General features: G+C 49.2%; 1 protein-coding gene across 1 annotated transcript in view; it reads left to right on the plus strand.

Moving 5' to 3' along the window:
* The window catches only part of prkg2 (protein kinase cGMP-dependent 2), a 173,822-nt gene that overhangs the window by 127,087 nt on the left and 20,826 nt on the right, over positions 1 to 25,909 (plus strand). Inside the window, exon 16 of the mRNA XM_070863894.1 lies at positions 21,589 to 21,651. Coding sequence (XP_070719995.1) covers positions 21,589 to 21,651 — 63 coding nt within the window. The remainder of the gene's footprint in view (positions 1 to 21,588; positions 21,652 to 25,909) is intronic.

Here is a 25,909-nt window from a genome sequence, read left to right on the forward strand (position 1 = left end):
AAAGATTTCTTCTGTGCACTATGTGCAACAAAATTGGAACTGTATAACTGAGAATTCAGTTCTGATTTCACTGCAAAGAGGAAATCTTTCCCTCGATTTAGTTTCCACAAAGTAAGTGTTCATTCAAAGAATGAATTACACTTGGTAGACAGGCATTTGACAGCTAACATTGCTTCAGTGATCTCTGAAGTCAGTTTCTATGCAGGGTAATCTGATTATTTGTTCAGTTCTTCACAGGTACTACTGAATTCTATAAAGAACAAAAATCTGTAAAAATGTGTGTGTATGCAATAAGCTAGTATCACTATTAATGACCTCGAGCAAAGTCCAAAATTGTTATCTGGTTTAGGTTCTAGAACTTGCCTATTCCTAATTTCCCTTAAGTCATTGGGCAAGATTTTACACTTTTTTTGCATGCATACTTAACGTCCATTTTACCGATGAAATGAGGTATATCGCCCATTTAGCCACAAAATGGAAATTGACGCCCATTTTTCGGACACTTATCAGCGAGCGTTACTTTCCCCATGTACATAACGTCGGGAAAAAATAATACCGCCTGCCCACTTTTTTGGGGGGAATCTTCAGAATGGGCGAAACCAATGCCCGTAATATCGCCCAGCGTTACTTTCCGCACATAATTAACACTGAGTTTCAATAATACCGATCACCCACTTTATTTTGTCGTAAAGATCACATTTGCCAAAACTAACGCCCAGCAGATCGCCCAGCGTCATAATATCGCTCGCCCAAAACACCGCTCAGAAAAAGTGGAACTGTTCTGAATGAATCACAGCGGTGTGGGCGCCATTTTTTAAATCGCAGGTCGCTTCATTCAAAAACTGCTTCAATTTCGGTGGAGTTTGGATTGACTCTGGAGTTCTTCACGGGTAGGATGGACTTTATCAGCTTCCCCATGATCACGGAGGCTCAGACTGACAGGGCTGGAGCATTCTACCGCATTGCCATGTTCCCCAGGGTGCATGGAGCAATACAGTGCACTCACATCGCCATGCGGCCACCTTCTCAGGATCCAGAGCTTTTTCATAAGTTACTCCCTGAAGGTCCAACTTGTTGTCGACCACAACCAGATCATAATGGCAGTGAATGCCAAATGTCCGGGCAGCTTCGATGAGGCTCACATCCTGCGTGAGAGCATCATCTCTGACATGTTTAAGAGTCAACCACAAGGACAATGCTGGATGCTTGATGACAACCGATATGGCCTAGTCACCTGGCTGATGACCCCCCTGCGTGCCACCTACATCGAGGCCGAGAAGCGATACAACCAGAGCCACAGAGACACACGCAATGTGGTCCAGAAAACAATAACTGTGCTTAAGCAGCACTTTAGATGGCTGGAGCAGTCAAGAGGGGAGCTACAATACAACCCTGAGCAAGTGGCTCAATTCGTGGTCGTGTGCTCCATGCTGCACAACCTGGTTATCAGAAGGGGACAAGAATTGCCAGAAGGGGCTGATGGTCCACCTCAGGAGTGAGAGGAAGAGGAGGACGAGGGGCTGGATGCTGAGATAGGGCCAGACAATCAGGCTGACTATGCAACCATGCCTACGCCCCCCTCCAGACCGCAGGAAAGGGCCCGTGGTGGCTACATAGCTGCAAGACTCTTGCGTCAGGAGCTCATAACTGAACGATTTGCCTGAAAGAACGTTGCTGTGAGTGACAACGCTGACACACTGCTGTGTGTGTGCAGCTCAGACATTAATGGTGGGCATCACCTTGGTGCCAGTTAAAGATTAAGATGATTAAAGTTAAGTTTTATTTAACCCTTTCATGGTAAGGAATCACCAGTGTGTAACGATCCAGCTATCTGAGACAATGCGCAACAAGGTTATGTTGAATAAAAAACATTTTATACGACCATTGGTCTGAAATCATAAGTATCACGGCCAAAAACACCCCACCCCCACCCCACTTTTTCCACCATTGACATCAATCAAATGGTCAACATGTCCAGCAACACAGAATACAAAGGCAAAGCAGGAGGGTGGTCCCCAGCCCCCGATACATTACAACAAATTGCATACACCCAGATGGAGATATAACACAGCCATTACCTGCGGACATGCACCTCACTTTCCTTCGCTCCCCCCCCCACTTCTCCCCACCGCTATCTCTTCCCCTCCTCGCTCCATGCCGCCTGGCCGAAGATCTCCTCAGGCGGTGCCTCATTGGTGGGGGAAGGGGGGAATAAAGGCAGAGGCAGTGGTTGCACCGGTACAGGAGCGGGGGGTGCCGAGGTGGGGACATTCTCAGATCCAGAAGCAGGATCTTGGTTCTTGCTCTCATCTGTCGTTGGCACTGGTGGTGCGGAATCTATGGGTGGAGTGCTGCGCTCCGGGACCACTGGGAGGCCTGTGCCAGCAGTGTTCCTGGCTATCGCCTCCAGGGCCTCCGCTATCCACGGAATGTGCTCAGACATGGTGGCCAGCTGTTGGGATATGCCCCCCAGTGCATTGAGGATCTGGTCACCAATGTCTACAGTCCTCTTGGATAATTGTACCATCTCTCCGCTGTCATGTGGCGCTCGTGAAACAGACCTGCCGCGTCCACAAAACCTCCGCGGGCTCAGCGCCATCCTGGGGACAAATGAGGTGCCCTATGGCAAGGTGCTTGGGCCCGGTACCTCCAGCGTGGAATGGCCAGAGGGAGCAGTAGATGGCCTTGGGATGGAATGGCTTCTGGAGCATGGCGATGCAGGTTCCTCGAAGTCTGCGCTCTCATCCATAGAGAACAAACCCAGCGGATTGACGGGCGAGAATCGGAGCTCCTCAGCACCAGATGTAGGATCGTCCTGCAAGTCCGGCCCCGCACTCCCACCTTCTGGCCTTTGTGGTCTTGCCTGGGGCCGCGCTGCTGGCTGAGCTGCAAAACACAAATGACGTTATTAGAGGAGAAGGGGGTGCTAGGGTCACAAGGTGATTCCAGCGCTACACACAGCATATGCATGACAAAAGCACCACCGCTGTCAAGATCATCACAGACATCACATTTCATGACCATCAACACATTCTGCATTGCTATGATTTTCATTCGGCCAGCATTATTTATAGGACAATTTTAGAAATCATCTATCATATATGATTGTTCGGATTGAGTGGGTGTGGCATCTATTGACTTTACATCACGCAATGGTATATACTTTACTCACGTCGCAGCACTTCAGGGTCTGCAGATGCTTGCATGGCCATCCGGGGTTGCTTCCCCATGAGTGTGAACATCCGCTCCTCCATCTCAGTGATGCTGTTGGGGACTGGTGGCCCCCCACCCGTTCGCCTCTGCATGGACCTCAACGTCGATAGCTTCTTCTGTAAAAGGTAACAGAACGACATGGCATGAGATCATTGTGTGATATCATTGCTGTCACAGAGAATGATGCAACACATAACCGACAGATATAATCATGATTATTATGATAATTATCATTCTTTACCTAAAGTCGTACACCGAGTCCGCAGGCTTTGAGTTCCCGGTAAAAATGAAAGACCTCACATCTGATGATAGTCACTCGTGACTCGAACAAATAAAATTATATAAATACATAAGTACATGTAACTAAATGTAATACTTACTCTTGCGGATCCAGCAAGGTTGTTCCATCGTTTACGGCATTGGTTGCCCTCACGCACCTCGTTGGTCGCTGACGAGACCACCTCTGCCCATATCTTCTGTTAGGCCTTTGGGGTGGGCTTCCCACGCCCTCCCTGGGTCAAATCATCCCAGCGTGACTCGACCTCCTGCAGGAGGAAGGCATTTGCCTCGTCCGAGAACCTCCTCGCTCTTTTCCGCCCTCCAATGTGCACCTTTCCAAGCTCACTGCTCTCGCCAGCATCAGTCTCCACAATGTGCTGTGTCGCCTCCTCCTCTCCCTCCATTATAGGCACCAATTTGGCCAAATATCTGGCTGGTAACAGCTAATTTTTTTTCCCAATTTGCTTAAAGTTCGAAACTGTCCCTCCTTCCTCTCAAAGCAGCCATACCACACCCACACACGCCTTCACTCGCTTTCAGCTCCCTCTCTCTCTGTCTCTTCTTCTGAGCATGTCATGATGATCCTTGACCTCCTGAATCGCGGGAATCAAGCGTTGCCATGCCGTTGCTAAGGACGGCGACACTTTATGGCAGAAGATCAGAGAGATTTAATGCTACCGCCCATTTCATATCACTCGTGGTAACGCCCAATTTCAGAAATGGAGACTAGGGGCTTTGAGAATGGGCGACAAGCCGGCAATCTGAAAACCCAATTTTTCCGCCCACGTCGCATGGGCAATCTGCACAAAAGTGTAAAATCTAGCTCATTGAGTCAATCATTTACCAGAATGTTTCCAGTCCCGAGCGTGCGGGCTTGGGGGTGGTTAGGCAGTAAAAATCGGCAAAATCGTCAGTGCGTCGGGAACCCGCAGTCATCCTGTCGACTTCTACATTTAACTCTGGCGCATTCCCCCGTGTGCCATGTATCCGCTTGGGAGAGGCAGGTGACCACATTCATGCAATTAAATGTTTGTTGAGAGAACCTTGAGGGTTTTTAACAGTAGCTTTTGACTTTAACTTCAAGAGCATGGGAACCTCGCCTCTGAAGAGGAGGAGGAAACTGAGAGGCCATTGTGCAAGTGCATTAACTGAGAGCTGCATATATACTCCTAATTGCACCTGCTTACTTGGCTAATGGATAGGCTCTTTCTGGCTCCATTTTGTCCAGAGACTTAGCTGCCGGCAGTTTGCAGGTCATTTCTGCACTTGGAAGCCACTTTCGCCATCATCATCATAGGCAGTCTCTCGGAATCGGCTCTTTCCGCTGTCTGTGCTTGATTTCTGCATGCTCTCGGCGTTGAGACTCAAGGTGCTCAGCGCCTTCTCGGATGCACTTCCTCCACTTAGGGTGTGTAGTGTCTCTGCACCTTGTTACAAACTCACACGAGGCATGTATGCATCAGACACGGTCACTCTGTGACCTTCACTTTATTGCCAGGACCAAGGAGTCCCGACCCTGGGTGGGACCTCCCCTTTTATACCTGGAAACCCAGGTGAGGAGTGTCTCCCACAAGCTCACCTCCTGTGGTCAGGGTGTGCATTTCTAGGGTACAGGTACAGTGTGCATGAGTTACAGTTACATAACTATTGTCATTGCAAGATAGTGAAATACATGACATCACCTCCCCCCTTGAGTCTTTTAGTTTCAGAGGTTAAGTCTATTGGGTGGTCGGCGCTCTCTCGTGGAGCGCCGCAGTTGTGACTCTGGTGGCTGAGCCTCAGCACGCGTCTCTGTCACTTGAGGTGATTCCGGCCTGCTGGGCTGGCCGCAGGGACTGTGCATGCTGAGGGCTGTCTTTGTTGCTCGTACGCTGGCAGTGGTGTGGGTGCTATCTCATCATACTCTTCTTCTGGTTCCTCCGTGTCTATGCTGAACCTTGTCTTTACTTGGTCCAAGTGTTTGCAGCATATCTGCCCATTGTTTAGTCTGACCACCATGACCGTGTTTCCTTCTTTGCCAATTACGGCGCCCTCAAGCCATTTGGGTCCCAAAGCATGGTTAAGAACCAGTACCGCGTCATCTATTTTTATGCATCTTCCCCTTGAGCCTCGATCGTGGAGCTCGGTTTGGGACTGGCGCTTGCCCTCAACAATGTCTGCCAGGTCTGGGTGAAGAGTGACAGCCGCGTCTTGAGTGTGCGTTTCATGAGGAATTCCGCTGGCAGGACTCCCGTGAGCAAGTGCGGCCAGGACCTGTAGGCCAGCAGGAGGCGCGATAGGCAGTACTGAAGGGAGGGTCCTTGGATGCGTAGCATGCCCTGCTTTATGACTTGGACCGCCCATTCCGCCTGGCCATTCAAGGCCAGCTTGAACGGCGCTGTCCGGACGTGCTTGATACCATTGCCCGACATAAACTCCTGGAATTCATGGCTCGTAAAACACGGGCCATTGTTGCTGACCAGGATGTCCGGCAAGCCGTGGGTCGCGAAAACCGTACGCAGACTCTCCACTGTGATGGATGTCGTGCATGAGTTCAAATATGATGCACTCGATCCACTTCGAGTATGCATTGACTACGATCAGGAACATTTTCACCATGAACAGGCCCGCATAGTCTACGTGAATACGTGACCATGGCCTGGTGGGCCAGGGCCACGGGCTGAGTGGGGCCTCCCTGGGGGCATTGCCCAGCTGGGCACACGTCATGCACCTGTGAACCCAGTGTTCCAGGTCTGAGTCAATCCCCGGCCACCATACATGTGACCAGGCAATGGCCTTCATTAACACAATGCCACGGTGCTCACTGTGGAGTTCCCTGATGAATGCCTCCCTGCCCTTCTGGGGCATGACTACCCGGCTGCCCCATAACAGGCAGTCGGCTTGGATGGAGAGTTCATCCATCCGTCTCTGAAACGGCCTGACTTCCTCGGGGCACGCCCTGTGTGCGGGCGCCCAATTCCCAGTCAGGACACATTTCTTTATAATTGATAGGAGGGGGTCCCTGTTGGTCCAGTGTTTGATCAGTCGGGCTGTGATGGGGGAGCCCGCAGTGTCAAAAGCCTCACCGGCCATGACCATCTCGGTGCTCTGCTCCGACACCCCCTCGGTGGTGGCCAGTGGGAGCCTGCTGAGTGCGTCAGTGCAATTTTCGGTGCCTGGCCGGTGCCGTATGGTTTAGTCATATGCAGCCAGCATGAGGGCCCATCGCTGTATGCGAGCTGATGCGTTAGTGTTGACAGCCTTGCTGTCGGACAACAGGGATGTTAACGGCTTGTGGTCCGTCTCTAGCTCGAACTGTCTACCAAAAAGGTACTGGTGCATGTTTTTCACACCGTACACACACGCGAGTGCCTCCTTCTCGACCATGCCGTATCCACGCTCTGCCTGGGAGAGTGACCTGGAGGCATAAGCCACTGGTTGGAGTCGGCCGTCATCGTTACCCTGCTGCAATACACACCCAACCCCGTAGGATGATGCATCGCATGTTAAAACCAGTTTTTTACAGGGGTCATACAAAGTCAACAGTTTATTGGAACACAGCAGGTTCCTCGCCTTATTGAAAGCTCGTTCTTGACAATCCCCCCAAAACCATTCACAACCTTTACGGAGAAACATGTGTAACGGCTCCAACAATGTGCTTAAGTTCGGCAGAAAGTTCCCAAAATAGTTCAAAAGTCCCAGGAATGATCACAATTCCGACGTGTTGCCGGGCCTGGGCGCCCGGCGAATCACCTCATTTTTTGATTCAGTGGGCCGGATCCCATCTGCAGCAACCCTCCTGCCCAGGAACTCGACCTCTGGGGCCAAAAACATTCACTTGGCCTTTTTCAGCCGCAAGCCTACCCGATCCAATCGGCGTAGCACCTCCTTCAGGTTGCGGAGGTGTTCCTTGGTGTCTCGACCCATTATAAGGATGTCGTCTTGGAATACGACCGTTCCAGGGATGGACTTGAGCAAGCTTTCCGTGTTGCGCTGAAAGATAGCCGCTGCCGAACGAATACCAAATGGGCACCTGTTGTAGCCAAATGATCCTTTGTGCGTCGTGATGGTGGTCAGAAGCTTGGAATCTTCCGCCAGTTCCTGAGTCATGTAGGCCGAAGTGAGGTCCAGCTTCGTGAACAGCTTTCCACCTGCCAGCGTGGCAAAGAGGTCCTCTGCTCTCGGAAGCGGGTATTGGTCTTGCAGCGTCACTCGGTTGATGGTGGCTTTGTAGTCGCCACAAATCCTAACCGAGCCATCTACTTTGAGGACAGGAACGATGGGACTTGCCCAGTCGCTGAATTCAACGGCCGAAATGATGCCCTCTCTGAGCAGCCTGTCCAGTTCACTTTCAATTTTCTCACGCATCACGTACGGCACCGCTCTGGCTTTGTGGTGCACTGGTCTGGCGTCCGGAGTGATGCGTATCACTACTTTAGTGCCCTTGAACCTTCCGACACCGCGTTGAAAGAGTGACTCGAATTTTTGCAATACCTGTGAGCATGAACTTCGCTCCACAGATGAAATGGCGTGCACATCCCCCATTTCCAATTCATCTCAGCTAGCCAACTCCTCCCCAAAAGCGCAGGGCCATTTCCCGGAACAATCCAGAGTGGCAGCCGGTTCTGTAATCCATTATGTGTTACCACCAAGTTTGCACTGCCCAGCACTGGGATGATCTCTTTGGTGTACGTACGTAGCTGCATCTCAATGCGTTCCAGTTTGGGCCTGCTAGCTCTGTGTGGCCAAAATCTCTCAAATTGTTGGGCACTCATGAGTGATTGGCTAGCTCTGGTATCCAGCTCCATGTGCACCGGGGATGCCATTCAGTAAGACTTTCATCATCATGGGTGGCGTTTTAGTGTATTAGCTGTCGACGTCAGCCGCATGAACTCTCTGAACTTCAGCATCCATGGTTGTTCCCCAGGCCTCATCCTGCATTATAGATCTCTCGTCTGGTTCCTCTGTCTCGCAGACTAGCCTCACTACTGCCTTTTTGCACATCCTGGCCAAGTGTTCACTGACATTACAAATCCTACAAGTTTAAAGCTGGAACCTGCAGCATGAGCTGAGATTGCTGTTAACAAAAGGACTATTCCCAGGCATTCCTCTCTGATGGCCTGTTTGGCTGTTTCTAAGCACTCTGATGGAGGGTGTTAATGGTCCCATCACGGGATACATTGTTCCTCGTGATGGCGTAAATTGCCGATCCCCTTTCCATTGTCCCTGTTGCGGGCCCACCCTGGAGCTTGTTGCTGCCTGGGTGGTGTCAAATTGCCCTTGCCTGCCTGCGGGGTTCTGTATCACTTTTACAACATTAAATCCCTGGTTCATCGCAATGTTAAAACCAGGACTGCGTGCGTAAATTAGCTTGCTCTCCTCTTCCCCTGTCATAAAGGTCTGAGCTATCAACGCCGCCCCTTCTAAAGTCAGATCCTTGGTCTTTATGAGCTTCCTGAAAATGCTGGCATGATTAATGCCCTCGATGGAAAAAGTCCCTTAACATCTCCCCCCTGCAGGCATCGGAGAACTTACAGAGACTGGCCAAACGCCGTAGTTCCGCCACGAAGTCCGAGACGTTTTGACCCGACGCCGGTGAGAGTAGAATCGGTGCCAAGCCATGTGTACGCTACTTGCCGGCTTGAGATGCTCACTGATCAGCTGGCTGAGCTCTTCAAAGGACTTGTCCACTGGCTTTTGGGGTGTGAGCAGGTCTTTCATCAGCGCATACGTCTGTGGACCACAGCTGGTCAGTAGATGCGTCCTCCGCTTGTCAGCCGCTGTCTCTTCCAGCCAGTCCTTTGTGACAAAGCTCTGCTGGAGTCTTTCCACAAAGTCGTCCCAGTCCTCACCCACACAGTAGCGTTCCTCTGTGCCGCCAGTGGCCATCCTCATGGTTCGGTGATTCCCATTTCTCATCGCCAAATGTAGTGTCTCTGCACCTTGTTACAAACTCACACGAGGCATGTATGTATCAGACACGGTCACTCTGTGGCCTTCACTTTATTCCCAGGACCAAGGAGTGCCGATCCTGGGTGGGACCTCCCCTTTTATACCTGGAAATCCAGGTGAGGAGTGTCTCCTGCAAGCTCACACCCTGTGGTCAAGGTGTGCATTTCAAGGGTACAGGTACAGTGTGCATGAGTTACAGTTACATAACTATTGTCATTGCAAGATGGTGAAATACATGACAGGGTGGTCTTAGGCCAGGAACTCCCAGGTGTCAGTGGGGATGTCGCACTTTATCAGGGAGGCTTTGAGGGTGTCCTTGTAGCGTTTCCGCTGCCCACCTTTGGCTCGTTTGCTGCGAGGGAGCTCCGAGTAGAGCACTTGCTTTCGGAGTCTGGCATGCGAACTATGTGGCCTGCCCAGCGGAGTTGATCAAGTGTGGTCAGTGCTTCAATGCTGAGGATGTTAGCCTGAATGAGGACGATGATGTTGATGCGCCTGTCCTCCCAGGCGATTTGTAGGATCTTGCGTAGACATCGTTGTTGATATTTCTCCAGCGACTTGAGGTGTCTACTGTACATGATCCATGTCTCTGAGCCATACAGGATGGCAGGTATTACTAGAGCCCTGTAGAACATGAGCTTGGTGGCAGTTTTGAGGGCCTGGTCTTCAAACACTTTTCCTCAGGCGGCCGAAGGCTGCACTGGTGCACTGGAGGCAGTGTTGGATCTCGTCGTCAATGCCTGCTCTTGTTGATAGGAGGCTCCCGAGATAAGGGAAGTGGTCCACGTTGGCCAGGGCCACGCCGTGGATATTGATGACCAGGTGGCAGTGCTGTGCGGTGAGGACAGGCTGGCGGAGGACCTTTGTCTTACAGATGTTTAGCGTAAGGCCCATGCTTTCATACACCTCAGTAAATATGTCGACTATGTCCTGGAGTGCAGCCTCTATGTGCGCAGACGCAGGCGTCATCTGCGTACTGTAGCTCGACGACAGTGCTAGTCACTTGCACAACATTGAGGTATTGGACCTCTGATCTCCACTTTACCTGCCATCTACTACATCACCATGTGTGCCACTTATACTCTCTCACCTTCAGAATCAAACCAAGATGAGCCCCAGCACCAACATCAACCACACCAGCAGCCTTCTCCACGACCTGATGCACCACAGGAAAGAGGGGGTCAGCAGAGGGTTGTACCAAGCTGGAGGCGATACCCCCAGCACAGGGTATACAAGCAGAGGATATGCTTCCTGGACATGACTGAGCAGCAGTGCTTCAAGAGACTCAGACATAGCTTGCTGGAACAAGACCTGCTACCCAGAGAACCTGGTCGACACTCCTTACCAATGTCTGTCAAAGACCAGAGGAGCACTTCTGTACGCATCAGCCAGGGTCTCCAGAATCATTGCCATCTGCTGTATGATGCACAACATAGCACAGCAGCGAGGATTGGAACTGCAGGAGGAGCAAGGCGCAGAGCACACAGTCTCTTCAAAGAAGCAGGTGGAAGATGAGGAGGTGGAAGCTGAGGTGGAGGTGGCACCAGCAGCGGTGCACATTGCTGCCAGGGAGGTCAGGGATGGCCTCATCATGGCTACATTTTCTTAACTTGCTTCAGTGCACCCATATGCTGTACTAAGTCCCTCCAACAACACCATAAAGCATCGCTACAATGAAAAAGCCACTCCTGTCACCCAAACCCCCATTACTTGAGGTTAAGTAATGCCTCACCATTCACTCCAACTGATAAAGGTAGCAGGCAAAAATGGACAATACCGGAAATTGGTGCAAAGAAATACTGGGCTAGAACCTCCACTCTTTTTGCATGCTTAACGCCCACTTAACACCCACTTCAGCGCTGAAGTGAAGTAAAACACCCATATATCGCCCATTTTGGCACAAAATGGAAACTGGCGGGCATTTTTAGCAAACTTCTTGCCAAGCGTTACTTTCCCCATGTCGTTAAAAATTATTACCGCCCGCCTACTTTTTTGGGCAGAACCAGCAGAATGGGCGATTTCAACGCCCATAATATCGCCCAGCATTACTTTCTGCACAGAATTAACGCCGAGATTCAATATTAACGCCCGGCCACTTTTTTTTTTGTTGTAAAGAGCATATTTACCCAATCTAGCGGCCATGGGGATCGCCCATCGTCAATTTCATAACCTCGAACATATATCAGCCACAATATCGCTCGTCCAAAAAATCGACCAGACAAGGTGAAACTCACCGGAACAAATCACAGCGTTATGGACAGCATGTTCCAGATCACATGTCGCTTCCTTTAAAAGGTTGCTGTGCTTCAACCTCGGCGGAGTTCAGATATACCCTGCAGGTCGTTGGATTTGATGTGAACATCTGTAAAAACATCTTGACCATTCTGTGACTGATTGGAATTGAAGAGGTGTCTTCGTCGGGACATTCCTTGTTTGTGACCAATCGGTGGAAAACAGAGAGCTACTGCAATGGGGCCTGTCCTTTCTCACCCTCTCTTGGTGACCAAATAAATGCAGCAGACTCGATATTGCCGAAGGAACACTCCAGTGCATAATGTGCCCAATGTAAGACGTGAAAGACAGATGAGGAGGACCAGACAGTACACCCCCTGCAAGTACAAGTAGAAACACTCTTACCTCGACATGCCTGACAACACCTGCCTGCGGAGGCTGCGCTTCCACAAAAAGGTTATCACTGCAGTATGCCAGCTGACACGGGCAGATCTGCAGCCTGCCAGCACCATCAGTACTGCACTGTCCGTTGAGGTCAAAGTCATCGCAACACTGTGGTTCTATGCCTCGGGTTCTTTTCAGGCCACAGCTGGAAACATTTGCGGACTTTCTCAGCATGCCACACATCGCTGCATTAGACAGATCATTGAAGCCCTGTACGCATGCAGGAGGGACTTGATCAGTTTCCCTATGACCAGGGAGGTACAGAGTGAGAGGGCTCTAGGATTCTCCAGAATTGCAAAATTCCCCACGGTGCAGGGAGCAATAGAATGTATGCATATCGTGATGCGGGCACCTTTTCAGGATGCTGAGGTATTCAGGAACCGCAAGGGATTCCGTTCCCTGAAAGTCCAACTGGTTGTTGACCACCAGCAAATTATACTTGCAGTGAATGCTCAATTTTGGGCAGCATGCTTCGGGACAAAGGATATGGCCTTGCCACCTAGCTGATGACCCCCTGCATGATACCCACACTGAGGCCAAGAGGCGATACAATGAGAGCCACAGAGCAACTCGCAATATCGTGGAGAAAACCATTGGAGTGCTGAAGCAGCGCTTTAGATGCCTGGACCACTCAGGAGGCGAGCTCCAATACCACCCTAATCAGGTAGTTCAATTCGTGGTGGTGTGCTTCATGTTGCACAACTTGGCTATCAGGAGGGGACAAGAATTGCCTGATGAGTCTGACAGTCCACCTCACCAGAGAGAGGAAGAGGAGAACAAGGAAGCGGATGCTGACATCGGACCAGACAATCAGGCTGTCACTGAAGCCATGCCCCCGCCGCCCCCTGTAGACCACATGAAAGCGCCCGTGGTGGCATGATAGCTGCAAGAGCCTTACGTCAGGAGCTCATCAATTAGCGCTTTGCCTGAAAGAACGTTGGTGTTATTTACAAGGCTGACACACTGCTGGATGTGCAGGTCATACATCAATGGTGGGCATCACCTTGGTGACAGTTAAAGTTTAAGTTGACTGAAGTTAAGTGTGATTATACCCTTTGATGTAAAGGAATCACCAGCATGTAATGGTGCAGCTTTCTGAGCCAATGCGCTACAATGGTTTTTGTCGTGTATGGAGAAAGAGTCAGACTGGGCATTGTGAGCTCAAAGTAAAGTGTGACCTTAGTCTTTTATTGCAGGTCTCCTGAGTGCCTTTCCAACCTGTGAGGCCTCCTTAAATACCTGTGCTCCCAAGGGATTATGGGATCTCTTGGGACTCCAGGGGATGAGCCCACTGGTGGCTGTACAGAGTAAATGCAAGTCCACATATATAACAACATTCACCGCCAAAGTCAATAGTGTAACTATTTACAATGTGAGTCGATCTGGGGCCCTTCTTGCCCTGGTTGATCGTCTCGGTGTGAAAGTTGGTGTTGTTGAATCATTTGTTGGGCCCTCGCTGGGCTGCTGTGCAGCTGGCCTTGCTGGGCTGCTTGGTGTGTTGGGCCCTGCTGGGCTGCTCTGGATGATGGGTTCTGCTTTGTGGTCAACCGGTTACCACTGCTGTGTATGTTGAAGAATCACAAAAGGTAGGGTCCAAGGTGGGTTGCTCAGGATAGTCCGCGAATCTGAGTCTGCTTTGGTCCAAATGTTTCCGGTGAATGAGTCCATTTGAAAATTTGACCCGAAACACCCTGCTCCCCTCTTTGGCCATGATAGTGCCGGGAAGCCACTTGGGACCTTGTCCATAATTTAATACAAATACAGGATCATTGATTTCAATCTCGTGTGACACATTTGCGCTGTCATGGCATGCACTTTGTTGAAGCTGCCTGCTCTCTACCTGTTCATGTAGATCAGGGTGAACTAACGAGAGCCTTGGCTTAAGTGCTCTTTTCATGAGCAGTTCAGCAGGTGGGATCCCAGTGAGTGAGTAGAGTCTCGCGCGGTAGCTAAGCAGGACTCGGGATAGGCGAGTCTGCAGTGAGCCTTCAGTTACCCTTGTCAAGCCTTGCTTGATGGTTTGCACTGCTCTCTCTGCCTGACCATTGGACACTGGTTTAAATGGGGCAGATGTGACATGTTTGATCCTGTTACGGGTCATTAATTCTTTGAATTCAGCACTGGTAAAACATGGCCTGTTGTCGCGCACCAGGATATCGGGTAGGCCGTGTGAGACAAATATGGCCTGCAGGCTTTCAGTAGTGGCAGCGGACGTGCTAGTTGACATTATCTCACATTCAATCCACTTGGAGTACGCGTCTACAACCACAAGCAACATTTTACCCAAGAACGGGCCTGCATAGTCGACGTGTACCCTTGACCACGGTTTGGAGGGCCAAGACCATAAACTTAGCAGCGCCTCCCTGGATGCATTGCTTAACTGCGAGCATGTATTACATCTGTGAACGCAGGACTCTAAGCTGCATCGATACCGGGCCACCACACGTATGATCTGGCTATCGCTTTCATCATTACGATGCCTGGGTGGGTACTGTGGGGGTCATTGATGAAGGTGTCTCTGATCCTTCTTGGGGACCACTACTCGATTGCCCCACAGAAGTCAGTCTGCCTGTACAGACATTTCATCTTTGCACCGCTGGAACGGCTTTATCGCTTCCTGCATTTCCACTGGGACACTGGACCAGCTCCCGTGAAGCACACATCTTTTGACTGGAGATAATAAGGGGTCCTGGTTTTGATCTGCCGGGCAGCGATGGGTGATTGCTCACTCAAATGCTTCCATAACCATGGCTAGATCTGCAGGCTGCGCCATTTCCATCCCCGTGGTGGGCAATGGCAGCCTACTGAAAGCATCGACGCAGTTTTCTGTGCCTAGCCTGTGGCTGATGCCGTAGTCGTATGCGGACAATGTGAGCGCCCATCTCTGGATGCGGGCCGATGCATTGGTATTTATCCCTTTACTCTCGGAGAACAGGGATATAAGTGGCTTATGGTCAGTTTCCAATTCGAATTTTAGCCCAAACAGGTATTGATGCATTTTCTTTACCCCATAGACACACGCTAACGCTTCTTTCTCAATCATGCTGTAGGCTCTCTCAGCCTTAGACAGACTCCTGGATGCATAAGCAACCGGTTGCAGTTTCCTGAAATCATTAGCTTGTTGCAATACACACCCGATACCATATGACGATGCATCACATGCTAGTATCAAACGCTTATATGGATCATACAACACAAGCAATTTGTTTGAGCATAACAATTTTCTCGCTTTTACAAAGGCATTTTCTTGGCTTTTGCCCCAAACTCATACTTCCCCTTTTTGTAGTAAGACATGCAGTGGTTCTAACAGTGTGCTGAGACCCGGTAAGAAGTTACCAAAGTAGTTCAGGAGTCCCAGAAACGACCGCAGCTCCATTACGTTCTGTGACCTCGGTGCATTCTCGATTGCCTCCGTCTTTGCGTTGGTGGGCCTGATGCTGTCCGCCACAATCCTCCTTCCCAGGAACTCCACTTCAGGCACCAGGAAAATGCATGTCGAGCGTTTTAACCTGAACCCCACACGGTTGACTCAATTAAGAACCTCTCCCAGGTTCTGCAGATGCTCAACTGTGTTCCCACCTGTGACCAAGATGTCGTCCTGGAAGACCTCGGTGTGCGGGACCAACTTCAGTAAGCTTTCCATGTTTCTCTGGAATATCGTCGCCGCCGATCGGATTCCAAACGGGCATCTGTTATAAACAAAAATACCTTTGTGCGTGTTGATGCAGGTGAGGGCCTTCAATGATTCCTCCAGTTCCTGCAACATGTAGGTTTAAGTCGGATCCAGCTTCGTGAACATCTTTCCTCCCGCCAGCATTGCAAAGTGGTCGTCGGTCTTTGGTAGTGCGTATTGGTCCTGCAGCGAGAAACGATTGATAGTTACTTTGTAATTGCCACAGAATCTGATGGTGCTCCCTCCCTTGAGGACTGGGACAATAGGACTGGCCCATTCGTTGAACTCGATCGGTAAAATGATGCCCTCTCTTTGCAGCCGGTCGAGCTTGATCTCTACCCTTTCTCTCATCATGTACGGTACTGCGCTCGCCTTGTGATGGATGGGTCGCGTCCCCGGAATTAGGTGGATCTGCACTTTTGCTCCTTGGAATTTCCCGATGCCTGGTTCGAACAGCGAAGGTAATTTGTTTAAGAACTGGGCACACGAAGTGTCGCACTCTGACGTCGTCCCAGTTCCAGCGTATCTTTCCCAGCCAGCTCCTGCCGAGCAGCGTGGAACCATCGCCCGGTACCACCCAGAGTGGTAGCTTGTGCACCGCTCCATCGTAGGAGACCTTTACGGTAGCACTGCCGATTACAGGAATCAGTTCTTTTGTGGAAGTTCTTAGTTTTGTGCGAACTGGAGTTAAGCCTGGCCTTGAAGGCTTGTTGCATCACAACCTTTCAAAAGTCTTTTTGCCCATGATGGACTGGCTCGCGCCTGTGTCCAGCTCCATTGACACCGGAATCCATTTAGTTCAACATTCAGCATTATCAGGGGACAATTCGTGGTGAACGTGTGCATCCATGTACCTCTGCCTCCTCGATCTGATTCTCCGTGGATCTGTCCTCCTCTGCAACACGGTGGTGTGCAGATTTAACGGGCTTTGCAGCTCGCCTGCACACTCATTGGAGGTGTCCCATTGTTCCACAGCCCTTGCAAATGTACTCTTTGAATCGGCATGAATGGAAATGATGATCACCCCCGCAGCGCCAACAAGGTGTTAATGGCCTTGCATTCATCACCCTTGATGATGGACTCTGAGACATCTGCGGACGTGTAGCTGCAGTTATGTGTGACCTGCTCTGCACGTTATGATTCAAAAACAACATCACTTTGTTCACAGTACTTGTAGCAGCACTTGTGTGCTGAGAGATTTACTTAGTATTGTCACTGGTGGCAATGAACGCCTGGGCTATCGCTATGGTCTTATTCAAGGTTGGGGTCTCTACAGTCAAAAGTTTATGAAGTATGGCTTTGTGGTCAATGCCAAGTACAAAAAAGTCTCTGAGCATGTGCTCAAAATGTCCTTCAAATTCGCAATGTCCTGCAAGGCGTCTTAGCTCGGCGACATAACTCACCACTTCCTGGCCTTTCAGACCTTTTGTAGGTGTAGAACCGGTACCTCGCCATCAGAACGCTTTCCTTCGGGTTCAAATGCTCTCGGACCAGTGTGCAGAAATCATCATACGATTTCTCCGTGGGTTTCACTGGAGTGAGCAGATTCTTCATGAGGCCATACGTTCGTGCCCCACAGATGGTGAGGGAGGATCGCCCTTCGTTTGGCAGCGCTCGCTTCCCCATCTAGCTCGTTAGCCATGAAGTATTGGTCGATTCGCTCCACAAAAGTTTCCCAATCATCTCCCTCTGAGAATTTCTCCACTGTTCTCTGCATCTTTGGGTTCGCTATCTGTATCTCGTCGCCAATTGTTGTGTATGGAGAAAAAATCCGACTGAACACTGTGAGCTCAAAGTAAAGTGTGACCTTAGTCTTTTATTGCAGGTCTACAGAGTGCCTCTCCAACCTGTGAAGCCTCCTTAAATACCTGTGCTCCCAAAGGATTATGGGATCCCTTGGGACTTCAGGGGATGAGCCCTCCAGTGGCTGTACAGAGTAAATACAAGTATACATATATAACCGTTTTGTTGAATAAAAAACATTTAAACCGAACATTAGTCGGAAATCATCAGCATTTCTGTACAAACTAATCCTTTCTGCCCCCCGCACCCCCCTCACCTGCTTCTCCTCCCCACCTCTACCCCTTCCCCTCCGTACTCCAAGCTGCCTGGCCGAGGACGTCCTCGGGCGATACTTCATTGGCGGTGGGGGGGCGGTGGTGACAGCCGAGGCACTGCTTGGACGGATACGGGAGAGGATGGTCCCGAGGTGGGAACTTGTTCCGAGCTAGAAGCAAGATGTTGCTGCTGGCTCTCGTGTGGTTGGCAATGGGGGTACGGCACCTTGGGTTGCAGTGCCGCGCTCTGGGACCACTGGGCGCCCTCTGCCACCAGTGTTCCTGGTGAATCTCCGTCGTTCTTCCCTCAACAGCCAAACAAGCACACACCACAGCCACACACGCTTTCAATGCCTCTGAGCTCCATCTCTCTCTGTCTCCTCTTCTGCGCACATCATGATGACCCTTGACCTCCTGAATCATGGGAATCGGGTGTTGCCATGCCATTACTAAGGATGGCCACACTTTACGGCAGAAGGTCAAAAAAATTTAATGCTACCGCCCTTTTGATATCGCTATTGGTAACGCACATTTTCAAAAATGTAAACTAGGTATTTTGAGAGTGGGTGAGAAGCCGGCGATCTGAAAACCCTTTTTTAACGCCCACGCCGGAAATACCGCCCATTTTTGGGTGATAAACACAAAGATGGAGGTTCTAGCCCATGGTGTCCTAAAAATTACTGAAATTTAACTCTAACATTTGTTCATACACACGTGTGCGTATCATTATGCATCTACTTTTCTGTCTTTTTTCTTTTCCGAGTGCTTCTATGAGGTGCAACCCCTTATGACTTCAGCAGAGGTAGAGGCAGGCTACTCACTTCACTGCTGTGACTTGTTAGACACTTTTGGTAGACATCCTCTGGGTTTTGGAGCCTGTGAGGGCCCCGCCAAAGATTGCTCCTCCTGCGACTGTGCAGAGGCAGACTCAGCCATCGGGATCCGAGGCAGCATGTGGAGCTCTGACTGAGGGGGAGGCAATGTGTGGGCGCTTTGAGAGCCTGCACTTCCATGTCCCCTCTCACCATCCCTCTCATGGGCCACCCGCACTTTCCTGATAACAAGGAGCCAGAGAGCACCTCGCTGCACATCAGTGGGGTGATGAACGCCCAAGTCTACATTTATAACCCTCCTGCAGATGAGGTCTAAGAGTGCCTGCCATCTGTTGTCCACAGCTAGCATGCTCACGTGTGACTGCCGCATTTCCTGCTACATGCAGGTGGCCATCCTATCCATGGAACAGCACATCATCGCCATCACTTGCAACATGGTGGGGATCATGTTGGAGATAGACCCCTCCGTTCTCTGCACATTTGGAGACATCATGGCTGCAATAGCTACCAGAGCCTCATGCAATTGTTGCTGCCTCTCCAAAATCACCCTCTTTCTCGGCGGCCCCTGAGGCTCAGCATCTGCATGCAGCTCAGCAGAGGTTGGAATATCCAGCACCCTCCGGCAAGGAGTCTCCACTGCTGTCCATGTCCACATCATCTGCTCTTACTCACTTGTGACGTGTGAGGTATCAGGTGACAACACTACTCTGTCATGCACAGGACCCACCGAGGTGTGCGTATCTGTGCTGGTGCTGGCTGTGCTTGGGTTGGCTGATGCTGCATCCTCCTCCGGCTTGGGTGCATTTGCTGGACCTGTGGGAGAATAAAGAGATGATTTAGAAGTTATATTAAGAATGGGTAATGATACCATTATGCTCATGATCAAAATTCACTGGCTGCTGATATCAGTCACCATATGAGTGACTGTTGTATGCAATGTGGCTATATGAGATGTAATTCTGTCACCATTTTGCTGGGAGGTCCCCCTCGCTCCATCTCCTTCTGCCAGCAGCTTTGCAGCTCCAGAGATCTCCTTCTGCCAGCAGCTTTGCAACTTCAGAGACCTCCTCTGCTGGAGTCAATTGACCAAGACTGGAGGGCCACCTCCTGTTCTCTGTCTCTCCCTGTTGTTATGGGATTTCTTCTGCAAGGCGGGAAAGAAGAGAACTTTTAGTGAGCGTGATGAAATGAGTGTAAGGAATGGATTGGTTACATCTGTAGAGGGTGACTATGAGGAAGTGGCGTGGCATTGCCAAATTACCTCCTTCTGTGGTGTTACTTGCTATGATTATTTTTATTTGTTCCTGGGATGTGGGCATCGCTGGCAAAGCCAGCATTTATTTCCCATCACTAATTGCCCTTGAGAAGGTGGTGGTGAGCTACCTTCTTGAGCCCTTGTGGTGAAGGTACTTCAAAAGTGCTGTTAGGGAGGACGTTCCTCTGATTGAATTAGGATGAGGATGAGTGTCAGGATGGTTAGTTAGATGGGATATGAGTATATACATAGACAGAGAGGGATGGGTGGACCTGCAAAGTATGTTAGTTTGAGGAAGGAAGTGCAGGAGTAGGCTTTGGAGGGCAGAGTGATGGGGATGTGGTGACAGACACAACAGGATATAGGTGAGTGTGGCATTGCACTCACCTTTCCTGACCTCATGAGATCATTGAATCTTTTTCTGCACTGGATCCACATCCTCCTGACAACATCCCTGCTGCTGACCTCCTCTGCGATCTCCAAGCATGCTGTTTTGGTTTCTTTGGGTGGTCTTTTATGCCTATCAGCAGGGAACAGGATCTCATTGCATGCTTTCACTGTACCAGAACACGGTGGGATGCATCACTAAGCCTTGGTGCGGCCCTCTGCCTCTGTGCATCCACAAGTGACACTTTTTCACCTTGGTAATGGTAGCCAGAGTTCAGCAGATGACCTTCCACACTCCTATATCCACCTTCAAATGAGATGTGTGCAAGGCTACTTGAAATATTGGCGCTAGAAACGGTTTATCAATGACATCATCAGACCTGCCTCATTTAATTGGGCTGAGAAACGTGCACGGGTCTTTCAATTGTGACCATTAAGTAATAGTCACACTGAACAATGCGCTGCTCAGAACATCGCCTCCCTGACCTGCTACACGCCCCGCATGCGCAAAACCTGACTCCATGGTAAAATCCGGCAAATGTGTGTGATTGGAGTAACGCGTAAATTGCCTTGGCAGGGTCCTTTCTCTGAAAGGTATTAGTGAACCAGTTGGGTTTCTATGACAATCCAGAACATTTCATTGTCATTTTATCTGGTGTCAACCTTCAAATTATCGATTTATTTAATTCAATTTCCTAATTTGCCATAGTAGCCTTTTAACTCAGTGTTGTGTATTCAGTACCATAACCACTAGGCTACCATATCCGATAATATTGCATAAAGTATTTACATTTGTAGTATGGTACTGAACCACACAGAGCAAGTTCGACCCCAGTAAGTGATGAGCTGCCATAGTAGCCTCAGTGTGCTGGTCTAGCAACGGGAAAAATCAACCTGGTGGCCAGAAATAGTATTAGTGGACAAACACTTAAAGGGTTAGCATGAAGTTTTTCTGTCTGCTTCTTTAACAGAGCATTAACCCATTTTATATAACTTTAACAGACCCTAGGGTTCCTGTTCTTGACTGGCATCTGCTGAAAATCAAGAGTGGGTGGATATCAAGTGGAGACAAGATTGAGCTTGGTGGTGGCACCTACTGTGAAGTACCCTGCCAAACCTCACTGTCTATGCTCACACATAAAGAATGAGTACTGGAAGACTACAGGACCTATGAAACCATAGCCCAGTGTGAGGCAGAAATTCCAGGGGAGCGGGGTGGAAAAAATAGAGAGGAAAAATTGGGAAAAAAAATAACATTTCTTTTTGTGACATTCTTTACTGCAGACAAAATCCAAACGAACGTCTGGGAAATCTGAAAAATGGAATAAATGACATAAAGAAGCACAGGTAAGTCACCTGCGACTGCTAGTGGAGCATGGGTGAGTGGCGGTGGGGTATCTCTGACCCTGGGGAGGGGGTGCGACCACAGGGGGGTCCGTTCCTGACCCGTGGAGGGGTGCAATTCTGGGATAGGGTCCGAAGCTGCCCTCGCCTCCCTTCAGCTGCCAGGTTTCTCGAGGCCTAGGAAACCTAACTGGCGAGGGTTAAACCTGCAAAGCAAGTTAAATCAGAGGGTGCCAGCCTCATTAAAATATTTAATTGGCCAACCCAATCCTGCGAATGGATTGGAAGCCTGCCCTTTTCCCGCCTCTGTTAAACCTGGAGGTAGGCGGGTTGGAGGTGGGTTGGGGTCGGGTTTGAGATTTTTAACGTTTTGACAACTCACCCGACCCCAACCTACCTGTTTTTGGGGCTTAAGATTCAGCCCATTCTCTCTGCAAATTCACAGTTTACAGATCAGCTCAGAAAAATATTATTAAAAAGATCCGTGCCCAGGATATAAATGAAACACAGTTCACATACTTTGACATTGGCACCGCTCCTTGCACCACAAATCAAGAAGTCATTCCTAATGAAGAGAAATCTCTGAACTAAACTGAGAGATTATTATTTGAGCAATAACAATGATTGCATCATGTGTGTTACGTTACTGGAAGTGATCATATACTTTCATTTTGGACAGTTAGCTTTTTATGTTTCCTCTTGAAAGTTTGGCAGTTAAATAAATCATCATAGGCAGTCCCTCCAACAAGGATGACTTGCTTCCATGAGTTCACAGGTGTTTCTACGAAGGACCCGATGTTCCAGTCCTGAACTCCAATTGAGGGGGTGGAAGATGTCTGTGCGTGAATTTCTTTTAACGTGTGGTGACCGTTGCACACCAGCCACCACACGGGCTTGATATAGCTAGGTCTTGGTCCAGTGGCAAGGATTAATCAAGATGACTGGAGACCTGCTCTGCTGCATGGACCTAGCGCGCACACATATCGCAGTGTGGGCTGGCCCATGCTGCTCCTGGGCCCTCAGCTCTTCTGGGCCCCGGGCCTTCATCTGTCGCACCTCCGCCACAATCTCTCGCCACTCCTCCGCCATAAAGATTCACCGCATCTCGCCACAAACACTCGCTGCTCATCTGCCCGGCCTTCCCACTCCTCTGTACCTGCCGATGTTCCTGCCCACGCTCCAAAACCGCGACCAGGGTTTTGATGACGTCACCCAGTCACCCATCTCAAAATCCTTGAAGCAGCTCACGCTGGAGGTTGAAGTGGTATGCCGCTCCAGCTCTTTTGTAGCCTGATCTGCGGAGGTTGCAGGTCGGGGGGGCCACGATGAGTTAAATAAACAGGTGATGCTCAGCTGTCTCTGCCAACATTTTCTCCCTTCCTTGATCTTTCCTTTTCCATTTTTAAACAATAAATTGAAACCAAGGCACAGAACTTGTAGAAATCAATACTACAGTCCTTCTCTTGTTGTCATACTTAGATTTGTTCATTAATTTTCTCTTAAGGATGGAAGATATTAAACCTCAGGCAATAGATTCAGAATGCGAAGTTACCCAATATAGCAGTACAAGGTAGAGATTGTACAATGGGAGAGAGAATGAAGAATGATCCTGCTGGTAACTGATGCAGCTACTTCAAGAGGAAAAATGGCTTGTTTATTTAGCAATATAAGAGATCCATTGCCAGCAGAGGTATTGATTTTGACAGACTCGATAGGCTAGTCCCATTCATTTTTGCACGCAATCTGCCATAATCAATACTTCTGTAATGGACTGGTCTCTGATGTTCATTAAGTTGATAGAGAGATAATTAATTACAGCAAAAATGAGATGGAATTTCTTTTTATTAAACAATAAAGATGTACAAAATACATTTTGTATTGATACACATTCCTCTTACCTCAGGCTGCGAGGAGTGATATCTAAATTAGGTGGGATGTTATTGCTGTGTCATTGGTTCATTATCTCTACGTGATTTATGGCAGTGTTGAGCCATGACATGAAAAGCTCCATGCTGTCAACCACCCTCCTACTTCTGGATTTCTCACTTGTGTATTCAGACTGCTTAACAACATACTGCAATCAAAATAATTTTTTCTGGAAAACACAATGCTGTTCAGAAAATATTTCCGAGATCAGTACATGGAACATCTTACGGTATTGTTATTCTAATATAAGTCAATTTTTCAGCATTATGATGCATGGCCCCAAATTGTAAAATTAAAAGTCTTGTCCAAAGAATATGGAATTCTGTGGAGTCTCAAGAAACTCTAAGGGGCCGAAATTGCCCTGTGCTGGGTTTGGGACGGTCATTTCACGAAAGTGTTTTATTTGCGCCAGCGTGGGAAGTGCTGACCCCGGCTCAGATTTGGGCTCTTTGTTAAAAAAAATGTTGCCTGCGGCAACGGAGCATTCCCACGGTGTTCCCGCGGCAACATCCCTCCCCTTTTAAAGGGGAGGGCCGCTGCAAACTCTGCAACCTCTTTAGTGGCACCTGTAGGGCCACCAGGGAGGGTGTCGGCTGGGCCAGCAGCCTGGCACCCAAGAGAGAGTGCCGGTTTGCATGTTGGTGGCCCGGCCACAACAGTGGCAGCCATTGTCGGGCCAACTGAAAAGGCGGATGACAGAAAAGAGATGGCTGCCACCATGTGATCACCTCCCCTTTAAGGGCAGCAGGGGCACCACAGCCACCACAGCTAATTGCACCAAGAAGCTGTCAGTGGCATCGCTCCTTGCCAACTTCAAGTCCCCCTATGGGTGCAATGGTGTCAGCGTGGGTCAATAAGGGGTCAGCGTGCCGGTGCGCTAATCGCGGGTCGCAGTGCAAATTACTTTTTGCCAGTGGAGCCATGGGGGCAATTCCGCGTGGGTCGGTGTGGCCACTGCGACTGCGCGCTAACTCATTAGCGCTCCATTAGCGCCGGTCGGTAGCACGAACTGGCCCTGCGCAAAGAGAACATTTTGGTCCCTCAGATTTAATTCTTACAGTTAGATTCTTGGGCTAGCATCAACTGTCATGGCCCTCTCCAAAGTAAAAGAAAACATATGAAATAGGAGCAGGAGTTGGCCATTCGGCCCCTCGAGCCTGTTGCGCCATTCAATAAGATCATGGCTGATTTGATCTTGGCCTCAACTCCACTTCCCTGCCCACTCCCCATAACCCTTGACTCCCTTATCATTCAAAAATCTGTCTATCTCCACCTTAAATATATTCAATGACCCAGCCTCCATAGCTCTCTAGGGTAGAGAATTCTAAAGATTCACAACCCTCTGAGACAAGAAATTCCTCCTCATTTCCATTTTAAATAGTCAACCCGTTATTCTGAAACTATGCCCTTACTTCGAGATTCCCCCCATTTCAAGTCCCCTCATAATCTTATACGTTTCAATAAGATTACCTCTTATTCTTCTAAACTCCAATGAATATAGGCCCAACCTGCACAACCTTTCTTCATAACACAACCCCTTCATCTCAGGAATCAACCTAGTGAGCCTTCTTTGAACTGCTTCCAATGCAAGTATTTCTTTCCTTAAATAAGGAAACCAAATCTGTACGCAGTACTCCAGGTGTGATCTCACCAATGCCCTGTACAGTTGTACCAAGACCTCCCTACTTTTATACTTCATCCCCCTTGCAATAAAAGCCAACATTCCATTTGCTTTCTTAATTACTTGCTGTACCTGTGTTTCATGTACAAGATCCCTCTGTACCGCAGCATTTTGTAATCTCTTTCCATTTCAATAATCATTTTTTTTTATTATTCTTCCTACCAAAGTGGATAACCTCACAGTTTCCCACATTAGACTCCATCTGCCAAATTTTTGCCCACTCACTTAGCCTATCTATATCATTTTACAGATTCTTTGTGTCCTCTTCACAACTTGCTTTCCCACCTATCTTTGTATCACCAGTAAATCTGGGTACATTACACTCGGTCCCTTCATCCAAGTAATTAATATAAATTGTAAATAGTTGAGGCCCCTGGACTGATCCCTGTGGCACCTCACTAGTTACAGTTTGCCAAGCTGAAAATGACTCATTTATCCTGACTCTGTTTTCGGTTAGTTTACCAATCCTCTATCCTTGTTAATATATTACCCCCAACCCCTTGAGCAGTAACCTTTTATGTGACACCTTATCGAATGCCTTCTGGAAATCCAAATACACTACATCTACTGGTTCCACTTTATCCACCCTGCTCGTTACATCCTCAAAGAACTCCAGCAAATTTGTCAAACAAGATTTCCCTTTCATAAAACCAT

This window comes from Pristiophorus japonicus, chromosome 2, assembly GCF_044704955.1.
Source record: "Pristiophorus japonicus isolate sPriJap1 chromosome 2, sPriJap1.hap1, whole genome shotgun sequence".
Taxonomy (NCBI): domain Eukaryota; kingdom Metazoa; phylum Chordata; class Chondrichthyes; family Pristiophoridae; genus Pristiophorus; species Pristiophorus japonicus.